The sequence below is a fragment of the Stylophora pistillata genome, chromosome 3 (assembly GCF_964205215.1).
Source record: "Stylophora pistillata chromosome 3, jaStyPist1.2, whole genome shotgun sequence".
Classification (NCBI taxonomy): domain Eukaryota; kingdom Metazoa; phylum Cnidaria; class Anthozoa; order Scleractinia; family Pocilloporidae; genus Stylophora; species Stylophora pistillata.
Window position 1 is genome coordinate 22,030,137 of NC_142521.1, and position 21,323 is coordinate 22,051,459.

The 21,323-nt window shown below is 37.1% G+C and overlaps 1 protein-coding gene and 1 long non-coding RNA gene across 4 annotated transcripts; one reads left to right on the top strand and one right to left on the bottom strand.

The window, feature by feature from the left end:
* The first annotated feature begins 4,654 nt into the window (after window positions 1-4,654).
* On the top strand, window positions 4,655-14,783 carry LOC148735059 (uncharacterized). Its single transcript, XR_015998270.1, has 5 exons — window positions 4,655-4,949; window positions 5,411-11,275; window positions 12,142-12,400; window positions 12,835-13,017; window positions 14,534-14,783. It is a non-coding gene; the product is annotated as an uncharacterized LOC148735059 (long non-coding RNA).
* On the bottom strand, window positions 6,907-19,557 carry LOC111340817 (tyrosine aminotransferase). 3 transcript variants are annotated; one of them, XM_022947729.2, is made up of 14 exons: window positions 19,412-19,557; window positions 15,906-16,046; window positions 15,532-15,636; window positions 15,230-15,297; window positions 14,880-15,038; window positions 14,527-14,665; window positions 14,333-14,385; window positions 11,525-11,607; window positions 11,200-11,269; window positions 10,605-10,733; window positions 10,106-10,189; window positions 9,025-9,123; window positions 8,506-8,668; window positions 6,907-7,767 (listed from the first exon to the last, which is right to left on the bottom strand). In XM_022947729.2, exons 1-13 carry the CDS (start codon window positions 19,515-19,517, stop codon window positions 8,534-8,536), a joined length of 1,371 nt encoding a protein of 456 aa, XP_022803464.2. In that variant the 5' UTR covers window positions 19,518-19,557; the 3' UTR covers window positions 6,907-7,767; window positions 8,506-8,533. The 3 variants fall into 3 exon arrangements, with proteins under 3 accessions (XP_022803464.2, XP_088607718.1, XP_088607719.1); XM_088751592.1 differs by having other exon boundaries at window positions 6,907-8,668; XM_088751593.1 differs by lacking the exon at window positions 19,412-19,557 and adding an exon at window positions 17,325-17,478 and having other exon boundaries at window positions 6,907-8,668.
* Between the last annotated feature and the right edge of the window lie 1,766 nt (window positions 19,558-21,323).

Here is a 21,323-nt window from a genome sequence, read left to right on the forward strand (position 1 = left end):
TTTTATAGCTTTTCATTTGAAAAACGTTTGAAGTTTCTCCATAGTCGGCCTTTTCTTCAGTCTTACCCAACCTCTTCTGCTTATCTATCCAATTAACCTTAGTTATAGTTTGAAGTGTTCCTCAAGTTGTACGTGGCAAATTTGACACAATATAGCTCCATTAAAGAGCACAAAAAGGTCAATAAATAAAAGACAATAAACGATCAAAGCATACCTTAGGGTTTGAAGAGCCTGCTGTTTTAAAGAACGAGTAACTTTTGAAGGCGATGGACGATCCGCGTGAATACAGTGGCCACGGAATAACTTGCTTTATTAAAAACTTGATCATTGGATAATGCAATTCAAGGCTTTTTATTGGCTTAGCCTTTATGGTATATGAGCCAATATACCATAATCTACAAATATGGTAAGCATACGCATCAGCTTAAAATTGAAAGAAGCTAAAAAATTTAATAAAATTTAATAATTTAATCTAATGTTTTTAATAAAACAAGTGTTCCACTCGCGCTTGTTGGATATGAGATGATTATAGCCAACACGGCGCTAAGCGCCTCGTTGGCTATCTATCATCTCATATCCAACGCGCGCTTATGGAATAATTGTTAAATATAGGGAAAAAATCGCGTCATCATTAGCATGTATTGCTTTTAGTCTTGTGCTCGGTGAGCTCATATCTAACCATTTTCGTTTGGAACTGCAACTGATTCATGTACCCAGCGATCAATTCAAGCCCAACCTAGTCGTCAAAGTGTAAAAATGTTTTAGATAACTTGGTTTATAAAATGATTTAACAATGTAAATTTTCCATCGTAGAGAGTTTCTAAAGCAGATGTTTCGTGCATTAGCCCTTCGTCAGAGCGAATAAAGGAATTGCGGGATGTATGGTTATCTACAGAAAAATGGGGCTTCGCTATTGGTTGGAACATGGAAACGTGAAAACAAAACAATAGATAAGTTGGATGAAAAGCGTTTGTTGCTGCCTTGAGGATAAAGAGGGCCGATTTGAAAGATCTACTTTTGTCCTAGAGTCTTGTTTTGTCAAGGGATTTGCTGTTTCGCAACGGTTAGGCCACCAGCATCGGTTAATTTTCGAGCAAAAGTCCGTAAACAAATGATATGAGTTCATTAAAAATTAAGAAGACGGTAACAAAATAGTTACAGTACCGAGTATGCTAATTTATGGCCAAGTTTTGTTTTTTCGGAGATCGTCGGTAGATCGATTCTGGCCTCTAGTTTCGCAGTTGGTTTCATTTACTTTTCCGCTCTTTCGCTAGTAGTGCCTTTTTTTTTCCTTTTTCTTTTTTTTTTTCTGCCATTCTACTTTCAGGATATATTCTCGTGGACCTCACTTTCCCCCATTGAGATGTGCGACTTGACTATAGAATGATATATAATATAAAGGATCATTTTTTATTTGATAAACCGAGCCGTACAAGCATTTTGATTGGTTCTTACAAAGAGATTAAAAGCTGTTTATATTCTCCGAGAGAACAGACGTATGGATGTTGCCATTAACAACATTTTGCATTTTCATCGTATAAAACAAATCAAGAGAATATGAACAGTTGATATTCTCTTGTACAAATAGATTCCTTGGTGCCGTGGATCTGTAGAGTAATTGATCCCTTAGACGTCGAAATATGTTAAGAACATCAGTGGCTTTTTTTTTTTTTTTTGTTCTCGCCGCATTTTGAAGTCATCACAGACGGTACGGTTACGGAAACTATTTGTTAATTGGAGCCTCGTATTTCATTGGTCGGTGGCATGATCGCGTTGACAACTGCTTTGATGAGTTGAGTAAAAAACTCAGGCTTTATTTTTGTGGGATTCCCTAACTTTGAGCGACCTAAAAGGGTGTGTAGAGTTTGCTAATTTTTACGAAACTAGGCCAAAATATTCATTGGTTATTAACGCGCCAAAACGTGTGAGCCTCTTTTGATATTCCAATTACTTTTCCTTTCAAATCTTCTTGTGTGAAAAACTGAGATCGGAAAATATCGTGTGTCATTTGTCGAGTTCAAGGTAGATTTTCTCGGTAGCCAATAGGAATAGCTCACACCCTTACACAGTTCATCATCAACTGCTGATTGAAACTTTTCAGTTTATTTGTTTGCGCGTGCCAATTACTTTAGACAGGTAAATCAGTTCTTAAAAAAGGAGAATGGCCCAGGAGAATGGTGGGTAAGAGAGAGCTGATTGTACTGATTGTGGCATTTAGGTAACCTTAAGAGATTAACCTTTTTCTAACTTCAGCTGGACAGTCGAGGTCATGATTCCTACGCCTGTTTGGTGACAAACCGTCCGAACTATTTTCTGAAAAGTATCTTAGTTTGAAATGAAGCAATAGTATACTGAGGCACAAAGACATATCGAAACGGTTGAGCACTGTTCTATCTTCTATCTCGCCACTTTTTATTAAGCGAAAATTGATATGGTTGCGATGTAGAAGAGATGACCTTTCCCCAGGCAACTTTAAAATGTTGCTTTTCATTGGTTAGCGGGATGACCGCATCGACCACAGGCGTCTTAAAGCAAAAGGTAAAATTCATGAAAGCGATGTGCGACGCGGTGTTAAGTTATGCGAGGAACCGTTGAACGCGTCTTAGGGAATAGTACGGAGAGCGAAATATGGTCCATTTACAACACCAAATATTTCGAATTACGAACATTTCACATAAGATTTATAAAACGTACTCACTCCCTGTGTTTCCATTGTGGTTTTTAGCGATTTCTGCCGTTGTGGGCTTGCTTTGCCACTACTGTTATTCCTATTATAACAGTGATGGCAAATCAAGCCCTAAACGGCAGATTTCTCTATGCCATTGAGTGCACAGAAGCAAAGCTCTGAGGAGGAAAAAACTGATTGGAATTTACCTACCTCCTACCCCTTATGAGACACTTTTTCACTGAGATTGTCACCGTCTTCAACTTGCGTCGTGAGCGCTTTTTTTAATAGAGTCGCGATGTGATTTGCAGGTTCGTTTAGTCTCCACTAAAAAATTACACTTTGGGCCGACTTCTTAGACTTATTATCTTACTCGACACTAAAACGCACGTTTGAGCTGTTCTAAACCACTTAAATTTAAAAGAAATTGTGCACTAAACTTCTTTCTTTCCTCCCTTGCACCGTAAAAATGGAAATAAATGCTCGCAGATTAGTCTCAAGAAGGAACCCGGTGACAAGATTTTCCCGCTCTCTACATTTTCCAGAAAAGGAATATGCACCCAGGCCATTTTGGACATGCCAGTCGAATACTGCCTGAGGCTTTCGATCATGTGTAATTCTGAGTCAAAACTGAAGGAAAGTGCCGCTTTCATGAAAGGAAAATTTGCTTTTATCAGTGCTTTTATGATATGGAAAAAATATGGATTTAAAGTTGACCTGATGCCAAACGTCTATAGACACCTGGTAAGCATTGTATCTGTTTTTTTACAGTAGAAGCATCTACGTAACCAAGCTACGGAAGCGTCCAAACTTTCCCATCTTCTTTACAAACCAGCCGACAATATTGAAAAACAGATGTGTTTTGTCGAAAGGATCGAGAGCAAATTTTTAAATTTCTCTGGGAAGAGACTGGAAAATATTTTTTTGCAAATTTTGAATCTAACTCCGAACTCAGTAAGTTTGGCGGTCTGGTAAGGCAAATGCAAATGAATCGAGTATATTATCGGAACACAGTTATCGCGATGTAAAACTATGAGCAGGGGCAGAATAATAATTTTAGCAGAAGGCAATGTTATAATTATCTAGAGTAATAATTTGGTAATTTTAAAAATCGGAATGCATATGTTGAGTTCTGATCAACTGACCTAGCTTTGTTTAAAGTTGATAACCCTTTTGGTTTCTCCAAGCCCTAAAATAGGCCTGTCCCGATTGTGATCGGACAGATTGGTGTCTGAAGCAAATTTTTGCGGTTCTAGCAACCTTGAGCAATTTTTGCCTTTCTGAGCAATTTTTGAGCAAAATGTAGGTTAGAGCACATATCAAGCACGAAAAGGTAAACGATTTTATTGTAAACTTCAATTCATCCCGACAATTTCATGAATGTTCATCAACCTTTTGGACACATAACTTGTCACATGACAGCGTTTCGCAGACCTACTGCGATCCTTATCCAAGATTACGACAGATAATCGGTTAAAATGACTTTCGGCAAGACGTCAAATGAACCATGTGTTTTGTTCCGTAAATTTCGCCCACATTTGCCATTAACTCTTAAAGCTAATATAGGTTTCAAGCTATTTTTCTTGACCAATTTTATTAGCAATTAACGTGAAGATCGGAAAATTAGGCTTTTAATCAACGTTTATATAAAAACATCAACAAATTTAGGTAGCAACTTTTCGGATTTGAGGCAATGTTTTTGGCAACTTTTTAGCATTTCAGTTGGGAACTTTCCAGCATTTTATGCAGCTCAATCGGGACAGGCCTACCCTGTTTGCTTGTTTGTTTATTCGTCTGTTTTTTTTTTTTATGATTGTCACAATGTTTTGGTTTTCCCTTTGTTCTTGTTTTGTCCTCTAATTATGGGTTGACAAGATAAAAATAATCGGGCAAGTCGAGACAAGCCTTAAATCTTGGTAGAGGTTTTCCTGGAACTAGTCTTGTGATTGGTCAATGGGGTGGAATAAAATGGCGGCAGTTTGCGAAATAATAATAGCAGTATGTGGCTCGTTCGCGTTCTTCATGTGAAAGGTGCTGTATTCAATCAGCAATCTAACCCTAACCCAGGTTTCAGTTTGGTTCATGCTCAGCCTCTAAGCATTGACTAAGCCTAAGCCTCGTTGCACTTAGCTGTCGAGTGTGTTTTTGGGGTTTCTTTCACACACGACACGAGGTACCTAACAAGAAACCTTTGAAGAATGGCGGGCGAGTGCGGGATCCAACACTGGGAATAATAACCGCTTTTGAGGCTGGAAATGACGCGGAGATTGAGGGGAATACAGCCGTGAGTAATTTCACTCTCTGTGTTCAAGGGTTTGCTCTGTCTCCCTTTTCTTTGCTCTTTCTTGGGTGGTTTGAAGGCGGTTGTTAACATGCTGTCATATCCAAAACCAGTGAACAGTAAACTACCGAATTGTCGTGCAAGCCTGCTTTCAAACACATGTGAAAGTAATTGGAACATGTCAATTCGCACATTCTTTTTGGTTAGAATCTTGTCTCACTTTTGTACCCACTCCTATTTTTCCTTCAAAGAACGTTGTGGTGTAGAATTATTAATGACATGATCTATTATAGCTTTTGCAGAAAAATTTCCTGAGTAAACTGCCGAATTGTATTTGTGGTGAATTTGGGTAGAGGAAAGGGGCGGGGGGTTTGAGGAATGACAGTTTTCGAATGAAATTTGGTGAGGACTTTGCTGGTCAATAAAGAGTACAGATTTACATGACGCTTATCGATCCACTGCAGGATAAATGGAAAAGTGGTCCTCGTTTTCTTTTAAAAGACTAGTGGAAGATCAACAGAACTCCTCTGAAAGTTCAAGAGCAAGGTAGCCGAATCGTTATCAGGGTTCATTGTGTGAAATGATAAATCCGTTGTGAGTCATGTTCCATCAGAACAGTTTCGTGTAACTAAAATCGTAATTTCCTGTTTCCAGAATTAAAGACTATAAATCAGTGAGTCTCAGGCAGAGCTTCATTCCATTAAATACAAATACTCATCTACAATCTGCTATCTACTACATACTCGGGGTTTTCATAGAGAAAATAATATATTATCAGTAGAGCAGTTTTAAACAACAGGAATACTAAATTTTTTTCTAAGTTTGAATAGAAAATGCTGTAGCTCAGGTTATTGAAAGTTAGTTGAAGAATATGGGTTGTTGAGGGAGAGTTCTCTGATGTCTGATGCCTAATGAACACCTTGCCAGTGTGAATTAGCTGTTTTGCAAGTTAACAGATCATCGAGTGTTGAATGCAGCATACCAAATTAAACAAAGTAGATTTCCTGGTGTTCTGTTAGGGGTACTCTTTTCATTTGTGCATCCAATTTAACATATAATTTGGTACTGCAACTGCATAACAGAAACCAATGCATGATGGCACAAGAATTTGAAATTATGCTAGACCAAATGTATTAAGTTTTTTCGAATAATAGCTTCTGGTTTGATATGAAATAAATACAAGAAAATAAAGACTGAAGTGATTAGTGCTCTATAAGCAAATCTTAAAGGAAATCTTTCAACATATATATTGTAAATAGCAATATTTTTGGGGACCTTGTTAATTTCCATGAGTGGCATGCCTTTTTCTAAGTCAGTTAAATGTACTTGCTTACTGTGGTTTCATTAACCAATGACAACGATCTACGCAAGTGCAAAAACAAAAAGCAAGAGTTAAAAACTTGCTTTTACCCAGTCACACATCATATGACAACTTTTTGTTTCCTGACCAACCTTTATGAAACCAACATTCCCTTCAACTTACATGTACACTGGAGCCTTCGGAAATGTGTAGCAGCTAGCAGGGAGAGTTACTGTGACAATCAGATATTTGGTGTTATAGAGTCAAAAAGTGTTTGGTAGAGAGGACTATCTTCTTTTCTTTTTACTTGTGAGTAAATTGCACCCACCCAGGTGTCAACTGGTTACTTTTGGCAAGAAGAGTAAGTGAAGCTAAAAGAAATGTAAAACTGTGGTTTAACAGGAAAATTAAGTCAAATACTTGGGGACATTTTTTATCTTTGAGTAAAGCAGTTATGGCATGATACATAAAGGGTAGTTCACTTGATGATCATTTCCTTTAGTCTGGACTTAATCTGTGATTCAGGGGTGACATTGCAAGGAGAAATTAGATGTTAGGAGTTCAAGGGTTATCAAGTAAACTTATGATGAATTAGGGCTACATCACCTCATTCACTCTTTTAGTGTCCAATGAGAAGAAGAAAGACTTTTCTTTCAGTGGTTATCATGAACTCTAAACTCTTTAATACAATTTTCATTTCTCTCCCACAACAATCATTACACTTGTTATACGATGTCATTACTTTACCAACAATGTGAATATACAACAACTTTGTCTTCTAAATAACTTTTAAATAAATATGTTTTTCCAATATATACCTTACAATTTCAGCACTGACAAATGGGATGGTATCCCTCTAATTTAACTGTGAAAATGTGTAACATTTTGTAAATAAATTTGTAAATAAAACAGTGTGATTATATTTCCCTTGACTGTCACACAAATCAAACTTATTTCTGATCTGTTAGAGCACCAACTGGGCTCCATTATGTAAAAGCAATTACCTAGACATAAACTTTTTACCCTATGACTGAGGATAGTAATATCGCATAAAGCATTTAATCCCAAAATATTATTTTCAAACTGGCTTAGTCTGCTTAAATAACGAAAACATGGTTCTCAGCTATACTCTGACAGACCACCAACATATTGAAAAAATGTACATGTAGCAAATATTCTAGAAATATTTTACTAGAAAAGTTGTCAACTATTGAAGTATGAAAATAGTCTTTCACAGTACAAAGATAGAATATATTCAGTTGTTTTAAGTTTGAAAATTCCACAATTTAACTTTTTGGACAAATTTGGTTTGAAACAAAGGGTGAATAAACTTTTTAACCCCAAGTTCTTCCTCATAGGTTTAAAAAATAGGTCTGCCTGTTATTTAAGAAATGTCCTTGAGCCTTAAGAAATGGTACACATCTCAATAAAGACAACTGTTTCAAACAGAACCTTAGAATCCAGCATATCTGCTGAAAATTATATACACTGTTCACTAAAACATGGGTGAAGACGAAGGGCCTGCAATTCAAACAAAAATTTGACTTGGATCACAGTTTTAGCCAAGCAATGTAAGTTGTTTGTCTAAGTTACATAAACATCTTCCCAGTTGCAATGTTTTACAATTTTCAACAGGTATATCAAATATTTGGTTGTATTTAAGTTACTTTTGACTGCAACTTTGCTATGTCAGTTGTTAAATTTCAGGTAAAATTATTTTCCAGTTAATTAAAGTATCTTAACAATTTCTTGTGCATTGTCATAAAAAATGTAAAAAATTGCAATTTTTAGTTTGGTTAGAGAGAGGAATAGATCACTTTCATAAATGGCTGCCGGATTTATATTCTTTTGTTTAAATTGAAATTAGCCCTTCCGGTCTCGCTTGAGATAATGTATTCTTTTGAATTTTGTACTGGAGAACAAGGCCAGAAGGGCTAATTTAAATTTAAACAAAAGAATATTAATCCGGCAGCCATTTATGAAAGTGGTCTATATTTTTAGCCAAGGTCAGCCACAACCATGACTGTAGCAACCATGAATATCCTACATTAAATTAGAAAACTTGAAATATTTGCTATCTTGTACACTGTGAAATCTCTCTGAAAGTAGTGAAATCTGTGAAAACCATCTTGATCACCTATTATTGTTGCTGGTTTTCTTCTTATAATTTACTTGTTATTAAGATGCAATCTAAGTCTGAGTCAGCCAACTACTGAGGAAGAATTTACCAACTTTTGTCTTTTTAATTACCACATGTACCTATTATGATGTTATCATGCTCCTGTTCCTATTCAGGCAGAGGTTTTTCAATGATCACTCTTCTGTGAGTTTTGCAAAACTCGTTGATTCTCTTGCATGCCAACTGAGTCAATTCCTCTGGTACAGTCAGAACAATGCGGAAGTAATTTGGATACTGAAAGCACTGAAATGAAGAACTGATTGTTAAATAAGTTGCCTCCTCATGCACAAAATAATACTGTGAGGAGTGCCCTTAGAAGGGCAATGTAATTGTAAGGAAAGTTAGAGCAATTTAAACTTAGCAAATACTTGACAAAATTACCATGTCAAGCCACAGTCATGTGGAATTTGAGATAAACTGGTAATTTAAGAATGGCTGAAACTTTGTTAAAAGTTCCAATCCAATTAATTGGGGTCCAATTCTTTTTTTTAATTTAGATAGCATTTATTTGATTTCCTCTCCTATAACACTGAGTGGCCACAATGCTGCTTGCAGTTAAATACTGCAAAAGGAAAATTGGTATTGTTACAGTTATCTACCTTTCCTGGTAAACAAAACACTGATTGTTCTGAAATCAGTTTTTCAGTGAAGTCTAAGTCATCCACAATGCCATCTAACTTGGATATGTCAATTCCAACCTTAAAAAAAACAAGATTCATTCAGCTTCTAGTTCTTTCATTCATGTGGAATGTGTAATTCATGTGTAACTGACTCCCGGTTAGCTCAATTGGTTGAGCGCCGGACTGTTGTGCAGGAGGTCAAGGGTTCAAGCCCCAGCCAGACCAACACTCGGGGTCTTAAAATAACTGAGGAGAATGTGCTACCTTTCTATAACATCAAGAAATGGATAGAAATTCTAGTCTTCTCGGATAAGGACGAATAAACCGGAGGTCCCGTCTCCTGCATCTATTAATTAGTTAATTTGGTTAGGCAGGGGACGTTAAAGAACCCACTCACGAGATTACTGTGATGTGGTCTGTCCTGTTTACAGGGAATTGGGGAGGAGGGGGCATCTGTTAGATTCGCCTTTATTTGATTGTAAACTGCTTAGCAGTCTGGTAAAGTCCCCTGCACAGTGTTGTAAAGTGCCATTAGCTCAGGATATGAGTGCTATATAAATAAAAGTTATTATTATTATTATAGTAATCAAAGACCAAGTCAAAAGTAGGTTTGTATTACACTAGTGTGTACCAGTGTGGGCTTTTTATCAAATCCTTGTTCAGAAGAAAACTTTTAGCCGCAGGAAGAACTTCCTCTTTTGTATCTACACCCATTTTTTATAAAGCAAATGTGACTTGTTACTAGATTGTGCAATGCACTCTGGGAAAATATCAAACCTCTCTACCTGACTACAAATTATTCAATTTCCAGCCACTGAAATCTTTAGGTAACTCAGGGCAACAGCTGAAAGAAATGTCTTGTGCACAGTGGGGCAAGTCAAAGTCCAAATAAGAGTGCTTGCTGTTTGATCCCAAGGTACATTGTGACCATGGATATCAGGGAAAAAATTCTGCAAAATTTCAAGGCTTAATAATTTGCAGTTAAACTGTTAATTTTTAGGGCATATGTTTTCAGTGATATTTCTGATGTTTAATTTCCACTTCTCTTGGGAGTACTCACCATCATGTACATCGCCCCACATGGCATAATGGGCTCCAGTTCTGGAATTCTTAATAGTGCCTCGTAAAGTATTTCAGCATTTTTCTATCAAAGGAAGGAAAAGTGAACTTTGCTTCTTTTAGTTACTTTGGAATGTCTCTTCTCTAATGGGTGGTCTTAGACTGAAAGCAGAGTAGCAAGATGAAGTACCAATCAAGGCACACTGATTATTATAAAGAGCCAATGAGGACTTAAAGTATAACCAAGCAAAATACCTTGAGCCAGGGAAAATGACAGTGAACTGAGCTGGTCACCACAAGTTTTGTGTCTGTTTTGGTGAAGCAAGAGGTGCTATTTATCTTGGTGTGGTAATAGAAAACCCATAGTAATCCCATGTTACTCCTGGCACTTGTTTGAGAATTAATCTTTTAAAGATTATGAAACCAAGTGTAATTTTGCTTCTAAGTTTGCTATCCTGATCTCCAAGTGAGGATAATAGAGCTACAACATTTCTCCTTACCTGGACGGCCCTCATTGTGTTATCGAAAAAGCTTTGTGGTGTATTAGTCAGTATTTCTGGTAGGGCACCTTGAATGAGAGTGTTTGGGCCCAGGATTTGCTGGGAAAGTGCTATCAGTCCTGTTCTGACCTGTTTATTAAACAAATACTAAATTAATATATAATAATTATCATTTCTGTTGGTCATTGTGATCCTTTCATTTTTGCAGGTAAGCAAAGGATAGTAGAGTAACAAGCTAGGATATGCACAGTTATGGTTAAATTCAATTGGTCTTGACATCATTTAGATCAGAGCTGGGTTAAGATAACCCAAGGTTACTGCGAAATCTGGTTTCAGATTTGAAAACTTTAAAAGAAAATTCAGTATCATTTCTTTTGTCTACAATTTGATGAATGGATGCCCTGAAAAGAATAGAGGAAATTATCTGAAAAAGGCTTTTGAACAAGGTAATAAAGAAAATAACCCTGGGATAATGTCAATTGGACTTTGAACAACTGGGCCCAGGATGAGTTACTAATATTTTAGTGTCTTAATAAGGCTATTTTATTTACATATTTGCAAGTTGATGATGATGGTTTAGTTTAGTGTAGCTTACCTCACTTTCAAATGCTTCATTTTTGTCATAGATTAGGACCCATCCCAATCTCCAGCCAGGCACAAGAAACCTAGCAGTAAGTATGGTCAGATTTAGAGTGAGTAAACTTAATTTGGAATTACCATTATTGTACAGGGAAGGAAATCTTATCAGTGTCCGAACCAAACAAATAGATAATAATAAACAATAATAGCAGAAAAAATTGAAATGAGGAAAAGAAGACTGAAAAACAAAAAAACAAACAAACAGTTTGTCACATTGCTGTTTGCAATAGTTGAAGTTACATGGAAGCAGATTTGTGTAAGGCAAATCCTTATTTCCATACCTTTTTGAAATTGCACCACAAGTTAAGATGGGAACATTGTCTGATAACTGGGCTAGTGGATAAAACTTATATCCAGGGAAAACCTTCAGAAAATGATAATAGAAATAAAACATTTTATTAACTGAAGCAAATTGATCAGAATGACATTTCAATGGACTGACTGGTTGTTCATCTATCAAGAGTTGATCACCATTAGTACAAGTAAATGAATTCCAAAATAAATATACACTAAGGGACCAGTCATTATTTATTGGGGGGGGGGGGGAGGGTCACAATTTTTTGAGCTCCATTTTGGGAAGGGCCATTTAAAAAAAAATTCCATTGAGGGGAGGGCTACAATTTTTTGAGATTATAAGTATTCACCACGAGTCTTTGAACTCAGAGTTCTGTGCATGAAAAGTACATGTGTTATTAATGTAAAAGGTCTTTATTAAAGGCACAACTGTTCAATGAAACACTTTATATTTGTGTCGGTTTGTTGCATGATTCATTTGTTGTATGAATGTTGTACAAATTTAAAAATACAACTCAAGAGAAGATGTCATGATCAGTTGAAGCTACCACACATTGATTATATAACTAATGATAACTAATAATATGCTCTACTTTTTTAACAGAAACTGGCAGTATTTTCTTCGAGAATAAAAGTAATATAGAAAACTTCTGACAGTTAGTCTGACACATGACCAGGTATGGTGTGCAAGTTGGGGAATTATCCCAGTATGGGCCATAATGGTCATCTGAAGTATCCTCCTGCACTGGACTGATTCGGCTTGCCGCTTCAAAAACACTGCAGTCATCGTCATCATCATATCCGTCGTCGTCACCATCATCATCATCATTCAGATCATCATCATCTTCATTGTCATCGCCATGGTAACTACTGTTACTGGTTGCCGCATTGCCTTCATATTTGCCTAGTAGGCTCAAAAGATAGTCCCTTGCGTCACTGCTAAGCCGAGTTGTATCATGTTGGCATACCAGTAACTCCAACCATTTCTTCTCTCTTTTGTTCAATTTGAAAACAAGCTCTTACTATATGACTTTTTTCACAGCGAGAGTCTTCGTCTAATCCAGATTTTAAATGACACACACAATAACTGTAGACTCAAGTTATTTCTAATTTTCTTTGCCCTTTTATCGTACATTATTCTTTTTTTCAGAAGTAAACAACTTTTATTAAACATGTCCTTCTCAAAAATAGCTGAGAGATAGACTCTTGTCTACCTGTATTACTGAAGTTTTTCTTGAATAAACACCTCATGTTATTCCTTTAATTAAGAGTATGTGCATATTTACATTCTTTATAGATGGTAATGAGTGTGATTTCTGCCACAAAATGTCAAGACGAAAGCTAGACCCTGTGAGGCGTCCCTATCTGGACAGGAACAGGGAAGGATTCCATTACTGCCATGTGAATGACACTCCAGCAAACGACAGAACTTTGGAAGATTTTCAACCAAGGGCTCAGCTGCCGAAATTGCTTAATGAAGGTAACATGGATAGCGACAAACAGGACAATAACATAAAATATACTTCTTCTTTTAACATCAAAAGTGTTATAATATTCACAGAAACCTACTTTACCAACTATGCATGTATTTCTCTTGAAAGGATTACTAAATGAACTAAGTGCTTTTCAGAGATTAAGCAGAGAATACATAGTAAAAGATCATCTTGTCAAGAATTATGTCTGCCATCTTGAAGATCTGAAGTTCAAAAAAAAAAAAACGTGAAGAATCAAGGAAAAGGCTTCAAAGAGAAGAAAGAAGCAAAACATATGGTGATTTCGATTGGACACTTATGAAAAGGGAAGGGCAGCTTAGAAAGCTGAAAGTCTCCTCTCTTGTTCTTTACCTGGACAAACATGGTATTAGCTGTACAAGGAACACATTGAAACAGGACAAAGTAGACATTTTTGCTGCCCATATTGCGAGATCAATAGTTAACAGTTGTTGATGAAGAAGAATCAGTTGATGTAGTTCTGGAGGAAATCGGTGGCAAAAGTGATGAAGATGAAACAACAGAGACTGCACAACAAAGTGAAAATGATGAAGATAACAGCGAGGGTGACGATAACAGTGATTATGATGATGACGATGACAGAGATAACGACAATGATGACAGCAGTGGTGGCGTTAGCGATTGAAGAAGTGCAAATAAGTGACATTCTGTGTACTACTAAATCTGGTAGAACAGAAAGGACATGGAAAGGACGATATCTTTATTATTGATTCTGTTCTAAAGAAGGTGGATATCTGACTATGTGAAAAGCTGAGAGTTATTTATAAACCACTGTTTTACAGTTTTTGCCGTTGGGGAGGGTCACAATTTTTTTTATTTGAGTTTTTGGAGGGTCAATCTTTTTTAAATCCTTTGTGGGGGAAGGCCACAACTTCTTGGCCAAACTTTTTCTCAGCTGCCTGCCTACTCATCCACTGTACAATTGTTGCCCAAAGTTAAAGAATCTTCCAAATGTTTGGGAACTCAAACAAGCCCACTACCTTGTGTCAACACAGAAAGTTTTAAAGCTAGTTATATTAATAGACTGTATTTTAAATATGCTTCTGCTTTTTAACTTTTTAATTAATAATTTAAACATGTAAATATTGGTATGTATTTTTACCTGTATATTCAATAAAGACTGAAGTAAAGAAAGTTTAGTGGCCCTCCCCCCCCTCCAGTAAATAATGACCGGTCCCTAAGTGGGGGGAAAAATTGCCACAATTTGTTGCTTCTTTTAGTTTTCTTTGATTCATTTTGTTTTATGTATTATTTTGTCTCATGTAGTGTTCATAGAGTACTTACAGCATATTCATACACTTCATCTGCAATGATAGGAAGCATGTATCTTTCAGCAACTGAAAAGAATAATGATGTTTAGTCGAGAATGTTTGATTAATAGGTGTTATCAAGCTTTTTAAGATGACAGTGTCATGTACTAAGTTACTTTTTTTGGCAAAGTTTTTTCTTTTAGATGACTTAAGATGGTGTGTATTTACCTTCCAGAATAGCTTCCAAGTGTTCTTTTGAATAAACTGACCCACAAGGATTGGAGGGATTGTTAACAAGTATTGCTCTGGTTCTGTCATCGATCAGCGACTCGAGGTGATCAAGGTCAATCTCCCAAGATCTCTCAGGCTAAACAAGACAAGTCATTTACAAACATCTTATTTTCATTTTCAACAGTGTACTGTACAAGTAATATTCATGAAAAGATACCAGTTGAAAATTGAAATAAATTTAACTTTTCCTTGTTGTTAGTAGAATTATAGATAATAACTAAGGCAGTAGCAAAAAAATAGGCCCTGGGTTGTACACTAAAGTTTTCCATACCTCTAGTTGAGAACCTTACCAAAAGATTGTAATGTCTGACTTCATGGCCTCGGGATATGCTCAATGTTTGGTAAATAGAGAAGCCTGGTTTGGGCAGAAGAACATTATCTCCAGGGTTTAGGAGAACATCTAAAGCTAATTCCAAAGCTCCAGAACAACCACATGCCAGGACAACATCCTGAAAAACATGCACACACAGTTATAATAATTATTACTGGATAGAAAATATTCAAAGGTTGTCAAGAGTGAGACAAGATTGTTCACCTCCCACAAACTTTTATCGAAAATGTCAGAGAACTGAGAATTTCTGCTGAAATTGACACTCTTCTCAAAAGTATTTTTACTGGTTGATTAATTAAAACCATTTACCTTGTAAGTTATTGGAGATAATGGATGGGAATGTTCTGCAGCAATAGCCTCTCGAGCCTTGACGTAACCTGCAATATCAAAGTGTTCATCCATGATGGGCATGAGTTATGTTAATTAGGAATTATAGTAAATCCTGTATTGAGCCAAGCCCCCTTAAGTCACCAATGTAACCGGTGTATAGTTCAGTCTATTTTTCTTCAATTACTCTCTTAAAAAAACTTTACTAAAAACCCTACTTTTCTTTCTGAGATGCCTCAAGATACACAGCAAGATCCAGAAACAAAGTTGTCTGTACTAATGACCTGTTGAAGGAGCATATCCATTATGTTTTGATTGCTTCAGGCACTTCACAACAGCATCCAACATCTCCTGGCAAGGCTCCAAATTCCCAAACACTGATGGGTCCCCTAAACAATAAAGACAATTAAATTAATATTGCACTAAGCCAAGTAAAAGATATAACCAATTGTTGCCATTTTGTTTCCTAACATGACACAGTACCCTCCTACACCTCTCGTACGTTGGTTGTGATATTTCCTAATTTTAAAGATTTTCTTATTCCACCTTAGCTTGGTCTGCAAAGTCTGTTTCAATTCCATTCACTGGTGTCTCACCTGTTTTCCTCTCACAGAGACCCAGGTCATGTGTCTGGCAACACTTCCTCACAGTAACTTACCTATTGACAGAGCAATCATTTTCTTTGTGGGATTTGGTGTTATCTTCATTCTGTCCACAATAGATCTAATGGGATTAAATGTAGTTTTTGCTGTAACTGATGCAGGAACATGCCATCGTCTTCTCTTTGCAGTTGACATTCCTTGAAAAAGAAACAAACGAATCATGCCTAAATGTTCTGGGACCTTAAATCATTACAAAACCATCTCCTGAAAGCTATGTGCACCTGTCAGCAGAAGACTGACTAGATAATTAATCCTTCCCACATGGAAAAGGTAGATAAAAACTACAGATTATGCCAGTGGATCTTAATACCTCTAACTCAACAGCTGGATAAACAGGCAATGTGATCGTATAAGTTTTCTTTGTCAAATATCACATCGTTTTGATACTGTTTCATGATAATATCACAAGTAAACATCATAATAGTGTCTTTTATTTAAAAAAAAAAAAAGGAAAAAAACGTGTCTACAGTTAAACAAACTATGCGCTCACACATAGTTAACTTGTAGTAATAGTGAATAATTCCAAAGGGTTATCTGATGATTGATCTTTTCCCCAGGCATTATTATGTAATCATTCGCTGGCTAAGTTGAGTTTGACTAATGGTCGTGGGTCGTGGGTCGTGGGTACAAGTCGTGGGTCGTGGGTGTGGGTGTGGGTGTGGGTAAAAGTCGTGGGTGTGGTTAATACTTAATAATAAAAATAACCATTTAAAATATTAAATATAATAATACATAAATTTTATACAACCCTGTCATTCATTAATTTAACTGTTCTTTCTTCTAGTTATTTTATTTTGTTTATTCAATTTACCCTACTTTACGTCTATTTTTATCTGTTATCTCACTGTCAATGAAATTAATTTCAGTTTTGCGACGCATTCCGAGATCTCGTTTGATAACAAAGGGAAGAGAGTTAAATCTTGTAATTACACACTGTGTACACGTTTTTCGAGCTGTGCGGTCTGCGGTCTGCGTTCTGCGTTTTCGAGGTCTGTGTTAACGAGACACCCGAGTTGCTTTGTACGATTGTACCAAAAATGATTTCATATAGTAGTACTATAACGTTAAAATTGCGACAGCGCTCGTGAATTCTATATTTGCGGCTAAAGTCAGGGGCCAAGGAACAGAAATTCCGAGATCTCGTCTGGCAACATCAATGACAAAAGAATGATAGATAAATCTGGTAATTACACACTGTATACACAAAGAAAAACTGATTGTACACAAGTCGACTGACTCAAAAGACACACACATAACCTCTGCCAGACTGGTAACTCGACAGTGGAGGATCGTAAACGCGATATTAGCTGTGGTCACACTACAGGGTTTTGTCCTAGGGAAACTTAACTTGTTGACAGTTTCCCTAGGGAAACTCAAATTTGCAAGTGTGACCGATTTTTCCCTAAGAAAATTACCTCGGGAAAGTTTTATCGTCTGAGGCTTGAAAACCGCAAGAGAACAAAAGAATGTCCTGTGGATTTCCCTTGACAACTACCCTAGAAAGCAGAAAAAGGGAAAAATCAAATCCCAGAGTAGCCGACCAATGGACGCTCGTCGGCGATCGCGCTGGTGACAGATCCGGAATTATCGTGTTGTGAGACTAATTTAATGTAATTACAAGATTTATCTCTCTTCCTGTCTCGAAACTGAAACTAATAATTTCATTGACAGTGAGATAACAGATAAAAATAGACGTTAAGTAGGGTAAATTGAATAAACAAAATAAAATAACAAGAAGAAAGTACAGTTAAATTAATGAATGACAGGGTTGTATAAAATTTATGTATTATTATATTTAATATTTTAAATGGTTATTTTTATTATTAAGTATTAACCACACCCACGACTTTTACCCACACCCACACCCACACCCACGACCCACGACTTGTACCCACGACCCACGACCATTAGTCAAACTCGGCTAAGTTTTGCTTGTAACAGGGTATGTGCATAAATTACACAATGAAGGCTCGTGTACAACTCAAATTTTCATTGTCACCTGTAAAGAAATAAACTATTCAGGTCTCCCGTTAAAGCTTCCTCAAAGTCCGATCTTACCAAGGGATAATAACTCAATACAGTCTTAAACAAATGAACAGACCTCGGCAAGGTTCAGCACGTTCAGTTTTCATCGAGACGGGCATGAATAAGGGCATTGTCCAACATGTGCGCAAAAAGACGAATATTACGTTTCAGGGACAAAGTCTTTTAAAGAACAATTGAGCTTTGAGCCTCGAGTCTCAAAGTTCTTTAAAGGATAGACATTATCTCCCTCCAATATCTCGTAGTAAAGGTTGCCATATCTAATGCACATTTTACGTATTTTTCGATAACTCTGTCGTCGCCTAGACACTGCATTGAAATTGTACTTTACTATATGCGTGTAAACTTCATTTTTCTCTGCAAGTCATAAAGAAAGGTTCTTTCTTTAAATTTCAAATACTATGAACGTAGCACATATCACCGCATAACTCGAACTTGACAGCTTTTTACGCGAGTGGTCATATGGAAAGCGTTAGGCAAGACACGCAAGGCGAGTCACTATATACAAACTACAGCTCCTGTGTTTGGTGAGATCAAGGCAGAATGTTTTTCTCTTCTCCTTTGGGTCTAGTTTGGTTTAGTTAAGTTTAGTTTTTTATCTTACTGGCGAGAAGAGATTTCGTGTTGTTAAGGACTTAAGCGTCAACACGGCTCGCAGGTTCCGACGAAAAGTCAATCAACCCAACAACCACAGTCGGCCATCGTCACAAGACGCTAATTTTTCTTGAAAGAACAACACAAGTTTGTAATCAGCCCCCTGAAAATAGCTTATAAGTACGAATTCGAAGTCTAAAAGTTCAAAATTCAGTTACTGACAGAAATTCGAGAAAAATAAGAAGAGGCACGAAGTCAACTTCAAACACACAAACATCCGTTTCGAACATCCTGAGGCGCCAAAATGCAGAGGGCGACGCATGATGCACAGGAGGTTAAACAGTTTAATATCTTACACATTAATTTTTGTCTGAACTAAAGAAAGTAGTTAAGTCTGTCTTGATATAATTCTGTTATCGGTCGCGGAGATAAAAACCTCACCGGCAAAACCTCAGAGAATTCAGACAAAGCCCATTCGCTCCGATGAAGCGGCTAACGCTCGAAACGTCAGCTTTTGTAATCGTTACGGAGGCCAATTCACCATTTCAACTTTGTTGATATATCCAAATTATTACTGAGTGAAAGACTCGTGAATTCTTTTCATGACCGACTGCGACGTGCTTGTAAATTCATAACAGCAAAACAGAGTACAGTGTGTGAATAAGACAACTGAATGGAATTTAAAGTGTACGATGTGGTGAGTTCACGAATAATAACTTCCAAATCAGGTGCAAATGCGGCTTTGTAAATTTTCATCTTCAATTCGGCGCGACGACGTCGTTTACGAATCTTCGGGCAGAAATCATACAACGTGGCACTACACTCATAAAATCAACATTTCATGTCTTACACATTGAAATATTACCTTTATGTTGTTTTCTGAGTGATTTTGATCCCGAAATGTTCCAAAAAAGGAGTGAAATTGAAGAGTGACTCTGGCTTTCACCGACAGTATTCTCTATCTTCCACATGTAAATTTAATATAGTAATTGTATTGACGTGATTGGTCAGTCACCTGTCACACCTCCAGCACACCCCTCGCGCTCCCTCTCTGTCTTTTTTACCGCCAATCAGATCAGCCAATCAAATCAAAGTACTTCCATTGAACTTCCTGGAGCTCCTACAACGATCACGAAGTTCAAAAATATTCTGCCCTGAAGTACCAAGTCGATTCTTATTTCATATCCTTACCGTGAGAAAAAATATTTTACCGGCTTTACGGTAAACTCAACGCCTGACACTTGGCTGTGCACCAGTCATGTCTGTATGGCTGGTCACTTAAATTCTTCCCCATATTTTTGATATTTTGAAATTGTGGACAAAAATAAAAACACGACTGAAAGAAAAAAACAAATTTTTATTCTGAAAGATACGTTTCGACGGTTTTTCTAACATCATCTGTATTAGAGCAAAGTGCGAAGTTATATTCTTAATTATTACACGACTCGGGCTGTCAGAGGGCCAATAACTAAAATCAACCAATCAAAATGCTCTATTGCCGGTCAACATTCTCTAAGTATTGGACCGGGCACTTTTTGTCAAGACCTCTGTCAAGACCTCTGTCCGATATTCTCCCAGTACGGCCCTCGCGCTTGGTTAAAAGATATATTTATTCGACATGGAACATTGGTTAAACCACAAACGGAAACGTGAGAATGCATGATCACCAGCATGAAAGATATGTTGATTTCATTACTGCCGGCTGCTAACATTGAATAATAAATAACATTGAATGCGACTGTCCTTCGGGAAAAAATTCGTACGCGCGCTAGTTTCAAGAAAACCCTAACAAACTATGCATCAAAGGAAAGCTTCAATAAACGCAGTTTGCGATAAAAATATAATTTAGGCGACATTTTCATTTGGGGTTGTAAGGAGTCCGTAAGGCGTGAGACGACCGAGGGTCCTTGGCTTTTCCGATATTCTGATTGGTCGTAAAAAATATTTCAAATATCAGAATTTCCTGACACAGTTTCGTTCGCCATTATCCCTGGAATGTTTCGGCGAAATTTCACGAAAATCGATCAACTTTAAATAGCCTATAAATTCGCCCAAAGTGGATGTATATCTCCCAAAATCAAATGCGAGATTTTAGCTTCTAAAGGTTTGTAAACTCCTAGCGCCACACCAGGCTCCGGTTGTTCGAAGGATGGATAATGCTATTCACTGGATAAAATCTCTATCCAGTGGATAGCGCAGTACGTTTTGTTAACGCTTAACCGCTGGATAGCGATTTATCCGTTGGATAGTGTTATCCGCTCTTTGAACAACTGGGCCCAGGAGATGATCTCGCCTCCTGAAACCGCGAACCAATGGGAAGACGGGATCGGGACGTCCTGGCGTCAGTATCAATGGATCAAGATTTTCCCGGGAAAAGTATCGCATGGCACTCACGTTTTTTTATCTCGCTCTGTTTAACGTTGAGTAATGGGCAAAGCTGACAAAGGAAAAACCCACAGCAAAAAAGTAAAGCTGGGAAAACTGCTGAAAAGCAAAACAGTGAATCGACAGACAGCTTAAGGAATACCCTCCTCGCTGAATGAGTTCCCTCGGGTAGGTTTATTCATGATTTCATGCGATTCGAGGCGATTGCCTATGGTTTTGTATCAAGGTCGTTACTTGCTTATTGAAAGGAAACTTCGTTTGTAACCTTTTGAACGACAAATGTAGATTTGATGGCGACTTCTTTGTTCGCAATTTGGATGCCAGCGTGGAGAGGAGTGCCAAGATTGTTTTTTTATTTTCCTGACAAAATGGTGCCATTTCTCTTCTTTGGG

Excerpts from the sequence above, each read along its gene's own strand:
- LOC111340817 (XM_022947729.2), bottom strand. The coding sequence starts at position 19,517 with ATGTGGAAGATAGAGAATACTGTCGGTGAAAGCCAGAGTCACTCTTCA. Across the intron at positions 14,666-14,879 it reads TCAGACATTACAATCTTTTG|CCTGAGAGATCTTGGGAGAT; the intron begins GTAAGGTTCTCA and ends TGTCTTGTTTAG. Across the intron at positions 10,734-11,199 it reads ATGAAGCATTTGAAAGTGAG|GTCAGAACAGGACTGATAGC; the intron begins GTAAGCTACACT and ends TTTAATAAACAG.